Below are 7,412 nucleotides of genomic sequence, written 5' to 3'. Positions count from 1 at the left end.
TCTATTTACAGGTGTGGGGGGGGGCACTGGTGTCAATGAATCTGTGAGATGTGTGAAGAGAGAACAGGAGGAGTTTAATATTTTCAGATTATTATAACTTTATAACATATTGTTCCTGTTGTGTGAACGTAACCAAATCTGATTGAATACAACTTTATTTGTCACTTCATGAAAACAAAGCAGATGAAATAAATAATCATGAAAAACATTTCTAGTTTTAAATTTGAAGTATTTTTATGTGTTTTTCTGAATGAGAAGAATAAAATCAGAAACATCTGTGACAGAGTTAAAGCCTCCTGTTGGTCCACATCAGTCTGACTGGACCAGGATCCATGTGGCTATAATATCTATAATATTTATAATGTCTATAACATCTATAATATCTATAATGTCTATAATGTCTATAATGTCTATAGTATCTATAATGTCTATCATGTCTATAGTATCTATAATGTCTATAATGTCTATAATATCTATAATGTTTATAACATCTATAATATCTATAATGTCTATAATGTCTATAATGTCTATAATGTCTATAATGTCTATAATGTGTAACTGTGAGACTGAGTCACATCTGCTTCGTGTCTCTCTCTCCAGGTTCAACACCTTCCACCTGGAGGCGTCTTCCTCCTGTCGTTATGACTACGTGGCGGTTTATGATGGACAGGACACGTCTGCGCCTCTGCTGGGGAGGTTCTGTGGTGCAGCGCTCCCCCCCGACCTGCTGTCCTCCACCAACCAGCTGTTCATCGTGTTCAGGACAGACGCCTCAGTGAGCGGCGTCGGCTGGAGAGCGACCTACAGCGAGACGCTCGGTATGTCACAGTGTGTGTGTGTGTGTGTGTGTGTGTGTGTGTGTGTGTGTGTGTGTGTGTGTGTGTGTGTGTGAGGACGGACAGTGACCTACACAGGAAGCTCGGTACGTCACAGTGTGTGTGTGTGTGTGTGTGTGTGTGTGTGTGTGTGTGTGTGTGTGTGAGGACGGACAGTGACCTACAGCGAGACGCTTGGTGTATCAGAGTCAGATTCTTCTACCTGGTCTGCTGTTATGTATAACAGTGGTTCTCAGCCACGACCCCCCGGGGGTCCTGAGCCCCAGGTTGGGAACCACTGGTCCATAACACATGAAGACTGAAGGTGTGGTGTCTGTCTGTGAACCGCTGCAGGTCCAGCTCAGGGATGTGGCGGCTACCTGTCCATGCCCATGGGCATGTTGGGTTCTCCAGACCCAGACCTGGACGGTCGGTACGAGCCCAGGATGGACTGTTTGTGGACCATCGAGACGCCAGTCAACAAGGTCATCAACCTGACCTTTGACTCCTTCGAGCTGGAGAGCTCCTCAACCTGTCGCTATGACTACGTCAAGGTAAAGACTCGGTGAAATATCACTTCATTATATTATTATATATTATTATATTATTTATCATGTGTGTCTCCTCTCAGGTGTACGATGGGGACAACGTGAACTTCCCTCTGGTCGGGACGTTCTGTGGAAACTCCATTCCTGCTTATTTTGTGTCCAGTGGAAACTTCCTGACTCTTCACTTTGTCACTGATAACTCAGTTCAGAGACGAGGCTTCAATGCCACATACAGAGCTGTTCCAGGTCAGTGCTCCCCCTGCAGCACACACACACACACACACACACACACACACACACACACACACACACACACACACACACACACACAGACTGCAGTCTGAGTTAAACCAGTCCATCAGAGCTCACTTGTCTGTCACTGTTACCTCATGTTATCTCTGTCACAAACAAACAGTTACAGTAACTGTGCGTTAAACCATCAATTAAATATTTCACTCTAAATATTTCACTGTAAGAAACAGCTGATGGAAGAAGCAGGACAGTGACTCTCTGGTTGAACTTAGTGTTTAAAGTAAAACTGTGATCGTGTTATCAGAAAGTTGACTGTGGTGAACTATGGTGTAGTTTCACAGTCACTTAGATCAGCAGTCAGTCAGCGTTCAAGATAAATGCAGATTATGTTGTAAACTACAAATACCATCATCAGTCCCACTGTTTATGAACTGGGATCAGCTGATCTGAAGATGACCTGATCATACGGTCATCAGAAACTACTACACATCTGATTTACTGTATTTGTGTCTGCCCCCCTCAGTGCTGTGCGGGGGGACCTTTAATGCCACGACCAGTGCCCAGACTCTGACCTCACCCTCCTTCCCCAACGCCTACCCTCCTCACACCACCTGCCGCTGGATACTGGACGCTCCGCCCCAGGAAACCGTCAAGGTGTCAGTCCAGACCTTGGTGCTACAGCCGAGCCAGAGCTGCTCCACAAACTACCTGGACATGAAGGACTGGCCTGAGGTGAGTCCAGACTGGGACCGGACCAGAGGTTCCGGATCACAGACAGAGTTAGGGTTAGGTTCTGGATCAACAACACTGACCGACTGTTAGTAGAAGCACTAAGTGTTAAAACACTGGACTGTTCTCTTTTAGCAGATCCTTTAGATCAAGTTCATCCAGATGAAAGACAGGCTGTCTACAGAGACCAGATCAAAGACTCCTCCTGAACAGTCCTCAGTCCTCAAATGGGTTAAAGGTTGTTCTGTTGTGGTTCTGTTTCCAGGAAGACTATGGACAGTCACACAAATTCTGTCCATCAGACGCTCATCCACCAGACTTCTACAGCTACGGCAGAACTGTGCTCATGTACTTCAGGTCTGACTCCTTCATGGCAGGAAACGGCCTGAGCTTCACCTATCAGATCGCCAGTAGGTACCTGAGGTCACCCTGACCAGAACCAGAACTATCACTGTACATCTATTATTTATTTGATCAAACAACTACAGGCTTCAGATGTGTGTACGAGCTCCATGTGTGGTTTAAAAAGAGAACGCACATTAATCTATAGAAACTGCCTCATTATATCTTCACCATCACCAGCAGCTGCTCTGACTCAGACATCACTCTCTAGGTGAATAAACCACTTGGTTCTGGTTCAGGGTTTTGATAAATCCTCAGAGTCCATGTTTCTCTGGATCTCTAGAGGAAATCTGAACAGTAGGAACCTGACTCCTGATCACTGACTGTGGTTGTGGTTTCCAGGCTGCAGCCGGACCTATGAGCAGGAGTACGGGTACCTGAAGAGTCCAGGCTGGCCTGAAGTCTACCCCTACAACCTGGACTGTACCATGGTCCTGAAGGCTCCGCAGAACAACTCCATCTCCTTCTTCTTCAACAGCTTCGATGTGGAGAGACACACCCAGTGTCAGTTTGACTATCTGGAGGTAAAACACACACAGATCAATCAGACAGATGAAGCAGTGAAGTTCTGATGATCACATGACGTGAACACCTGAACATTTCAGCCAATCACTGCTCTAGAACAGTCTGGAGTCCTGCAGGGATTCGCTCCCTTTCATGTTGTTGGAGGAGACATGTCCATGTGTCATGGTCTCTATGACCTCTGTGTGACCTCTCTGTGACCCTTGTGTGACCTCTCAGGTGCGTAACGGCAGCACAGCAGCCTCCCCTCTGATAGTCCGGCTCTGTGGTAACACCCTGCCCAACCCCATCTTCCCACAATCCAACCTGCTCTACCTGCGCTTCAAGACAGACAGCTCCCTGGTCCGAGATGGCTTTGAGGCCACGTGGACGTCGTCCCCTCACGGTCAGAACTGGACTCTTTATACAGATGATAGTAGACCAGGTTCAAGGAACAGGACTCTACATATTTGATAAACAAACTGTGTTTGTGTCCAAATGAGCAGCAGGTGAATCGTGTTTATTCTCCTCAGCTGAAGCATCTCTGTCTTCATGTTTTTATTCTATTTGATCTCTGTCTAGTTTTTCCAGGGTTTCTACTGTCTGTTTTAATATAAACTTCCTCTGCTGCTGAAACTCAGCTGGTTTGAAGCAGCAGTGCAGGTTCATGTCTGTTTCTTACTCTGCTGTTCTTTTAGCTGAAGCCTCTTGTTTCATATGTGTGTGAACCAGGCTGTGGTGGGACCCTGTTCGGAGACCACGGCTCATTTTCCAGTCCCAATTACCCAGGCACCTACCCCAACAACACCCGCTGCGAGTGGAGCATCGTGGCGCCCAGAGGTCGTGTGGTGACCGTCATCTTTGCTCAGATCAGTATTGACGACCCTGGAGACTGTCAGAACAACTTCCTGAGGTTGTACGATGGTCCAGACACTTCCTCTCCACCTGTAGGGCCTTACTGTGGAGCGGTACGTCGGTGGGGGGGGCAGACACCTTGTAATAATAGTTATAGACGATTCATGATGTGTGAGGTCTCAGAGATACTGTTTTCAGTCTGTGATGTAATATGATGTTATCACGTTAATATTTTCTCCTCTGTTTGTTTAGGAAACCAACATCGCTCCGTTCACAGCTTCCTCACATCACGTCTTCATCGTGTTCCAGGCTCAGTTCGCCGCCCTGCCCTCAGGCTTCAGACTCACTGGAGCAGCTGAATACACACAGTTCCTAATGAACTAATCATGGTGTTTGTAACCCCCTGTAAATTATAAGTATCTGAAGTGTTGTATTAAATTCATGATTTAAGAAAAACAACATGGAGTTGTTTACTTCATTTAAACCAGAGACTGAAACGACCTGCTGAGAAACACCTGAAGAATTAATCATGTGGGACCATGCACACACACACACATATATATTTATTTATTTAAAGGGAATCGGTCCTTGATATCTGACATTATACGCTCTATGAACTAAGGAGAAACACAGCAGACAGCATGTTAATACAGTCTGTTAAAATAAGAGTTGCTTATCATATCTGATCATCATTGTCCACATTCAAACATACATGTATGGTTACATATAAACTGAATTAATTATGTTCACAGGGTACAAATTAGAGAAAACAAATTCATTAGATCTATTGAGGTAGAGTCTACAAGTTAAACATTAAATCAATATGTTCGTTTCAGTGGGTTGTTTTTGCTCCCACATCATTCATGACGTCCCAATTCCCACCAGCAGAGCCACCAGAAAGCTGATGTTCCCCAGGAGGAACAGCGCCACCAGCAGGAGATCAGCTGTGATCTGACACAACAATAATGTTTGCATCAGAAATCAGCTGCTGGTTATTATTACATTTATTTTAGGTTTTTTTTCTTACCATGTTCGATTCCAAAGAATCTGTGACCCAAAGAAAAGACAAAGTTAAAGCTGCTGCAGGAAACAGTCACATGATTACACGAACAATTAACATTTTAACACTAAAGCTCAAAGTTAAAGGTTTAATAATAATAATAATAATAATAACAATAATGAACAGTGTAGTCACCCGCTCTGTTAACCTTCCACATTACATGAACTTCCATCAGGATGAAGAACAAAACCTCCCAGCTGACAAAACCACCCATCACCTTCATCAGCCATTGGTCCGGACTGCTGTCAATCAACTTCAGGCCTGTAAATATGGCTGCCACTGTGTAATGTCACATAGAAGAAGACTAGTAGAGGCGGTCAGTGATTCATAAACAGACATGAGATCAGATCTTACCAGCTAAAGCTTTGATGACCAGAGCGTTCAGAACATGAGACCAGTAGAACAGGTACCTCCTGTAAACAGGAAACAGCTGATCAGCTGATATAATAAATAAAAAAATGAGATGAACCACGCTGGTCTTAAAACACACACACACACACACACACAGGGTACGTACAGTGGGTGCTGAGGTCCACAGCGCAGCAGAGCCAGGATGGGCTGGAAGAAAGAGAAGCTCATCACCAGGCAGCCCAACACTGGATGAGCTCCCTGTAGACACACAGACACAGTCACTGGTTTAAGTACAGTCACACACACACACACACACACACACACACAGGATTGACCTCAGAGGATGAGTCCCTGCTGTACTCACTTCAGACCAGGTCTGGACATGTGAGAAGGGGAGGATGAAGGCAATGACTGTGGCTGCTGTAGTCACACTCATCACTACGACATGGACCTGGAGGATGCAAACAGATCAAACATGGACTGAGCTGGACCAAGCTGGTCTGGATGGACCGAGAACACAGATAAGCTTGTATTTATTTTTCTTTTCCGTTTTTTATTATCTTCACATGAATCTGAATTTTAATGGATGTTTTTTTCTGATCTAATGAGGAAACATGAAGAAGTGATTCTGTGTCTCACCAAAAACCAGACGTCTTTGCCCCACAGCATCTGTCCTTTGGCCATGCCCCTCAGATACCTGGCTACCATCATCCCCAGAGACCCTGCGGTCATCCAGGCTGTCAGCATCAGAGCTCCTGAAACAGAGTCCACCGTGAGAGTCCTGAACACAGCAGCGTTCACATCATCTGGTCCTCTAGTCCCAGCATCAAACCTCAGAGACGACACCTCCCTCTGAGCTTCACCCCTCTGGACCAGGTATGTCAGTGCTAGCTTTAGTGTTAGCTGTTAGCCTCAGTGTTCAGTCTGAGGCTAACAGACTCACCATGGGCTCTGATGATCGGAGGCTGTCCAGCTTCTCTGATGGTCTGAGGTCTGGAGATGTGGACCTTGTCAGTGCTGATGAAGGTAGCTGTGTGGAACTGGATCTGACCTGCAGGGACGCACAGACTGAGATCAGTGTTCCAGGTCGAGGTCTCAGTAGAACTGCGGAGGGTTCAGCCTCCTCCACCCTACCTCTGCTGCTGGGCCCATGAGCAAACAGGAGGTAGTAGGAGTTTTTGAGGCCGGTGCTCCTCTGAGTGGAGATGGAGTTCATGGAGGTGAAGCAGCAGCTGATCACTCTGTCCTCTGCTGACACTGTGAGCTCGGAGACGTTCCCCTGGTGGACCAGGAGAGGAACCAGTTCAGTTCACAGTCCATTACATATGTTATATATGTTATATATAGGCTACATGTGTGTCAGTACCAGAGGAACAGCTTGTGGAGTGGTTCGACCTGTAGAGAAGACGCGCTGTAACCTCACCAGACCATCACTGCCAACACCACAGACATAGATGTCATCGTTTCCCTGACGACAGACACAAACAATGAAGACCAGTGACTTACATGTTTTTATTTCCAGTCACAAGGACTTGGATCATTCTTTAAAAACAACATCCCAACATGTGCTGAAGGGATTGGAAAAGAAGGTTGAGTGTTAGCCTCGGTGTCAGCCCCGGTGTCAGCCCCAGTGTTAGCCAGTGTCAGCCTCAGTGTTAGCCTTAGTGTCAGCCCCGGTGTCAGCCCCAGTGTTAGCCAGTGTCAGCCTCAGTGTTAGCCAGTGTCAGCCTCAGTGTTAGCCTTAGTGTTAGCCTCGGTGTCAGCCCCGGTGTTAGCCTCAGTGTTAGCCTCGGTGTTAGCCTTAGTGTGAGCTCAGTGTTAGCCTCAGTGTTAGCCTCGGTGTCAGCCCCGGTGTCAGCCCCAGTGTTAGCCAGTGTCAGCCTCAGTGTTAGCCAGTGT

General features: G+C 46.3%; 2 protein-coding genes across 2 annotated transcripts in view; one reads left to right on the top strand and one right to left on the bottom strand.

Annotated features, from left to right (window-relative positions):
• cubn (cubilin (intrinsic factor-cobalamin receptor)) overlaps positions 1-4,561 on the top strand; it is a 43,104-nt gene extending 38,543 nt beyond the window's left edge. The window contains exons 59-67 of the mRNA XM_023426096.2: positions 601-818; positions 1,170-1,369; positions 1,447-1,609; positions 2,139-2,347; positions 2,610-2,754; positions 3,089-3,270; positions 3,488-3,653; positions 3,980-4,215; positions 4,355-4,561. Of these exons, the coding sequence (XP_023281864.1) occupies positions 601-818; positions 1,170-1,369; positions 1,447-1,609; positions 2,139-2,347; positions 2,610-2,754; positions 3,089-3,270; positions 3,488-3,653; positions 3,980-4,215; positions 4,355-4,486 (1,651 nt within the window). The 3' untranslated portion in view covers positions 4,487-4,561. The remainder of the gene's footprint in view (positions 1-600; positions 819-1,169; positions 1,370-1,446; positions 1,610-2,138; positions 2,348-2,609; positions 2,755-3,088; positions 3,271-3,487; positions 3,654-3,979; positions 4,216-4,354) is intronic.
• An 85-nt stretch (positions 4,562-4,646) lies between these two features.
• LOC111669687 (ferric reductase 1-like) overlaps positions 4,647-7,412 on the bottom strand; it is a gene marked incomplete at its 5' end in the record, with an annotated part of 6,574 nt that continues 3,808 nt past the window's right edge. The window contains 6 exons of the mRNA XM_023426101.2: positions 4,647-5,053; positions 5,130-5,149; positions 5,298-5,441; positions 5,517-5,575; positions 5,680-5,771; positions 5,878-5,964. Of these exons, the coding sequence (XP_023281869.1) occupies positions 4,964-5,053; positions 5,130-5,149; positions 5,298-5,441; positions 5,517-5,575; positions 5,680-5,771; positions 5,878-5,964 (492 nt within the window). The remainder of the gene's footprint in view (positions 5,054-5,129; positions 5,150-5,297; positions 5,442-5,516; positions 5,576-5,679; positions 5,772-5,877; positions 5,965-7,412) is intronic.

This window comes from Seriola lalandi, unplaced genomic scaffold (genome assembly GCF_002814215.2).
Source record: "Seriola lalandi dorsalis isolate HSWRI2012SDOR001 ecotype SW California unplaced genomic scaffold, Sedor1 jcf7180002054808, whole genome shotgun sequence".
In the NCBI taxonomy this organism is placed as follows: domain Eukaryota; kingdom Metazoa; phylum Chordata; class Actinopteri; order Carangiformes; family Carangidae; genus Seriola; species Seriola lalandi.
The sequence above is the reverse complement of the archived record's forward strand: the minus strand, read 5'-3'. Positions and strand labels throughout refer to the sequence as shown.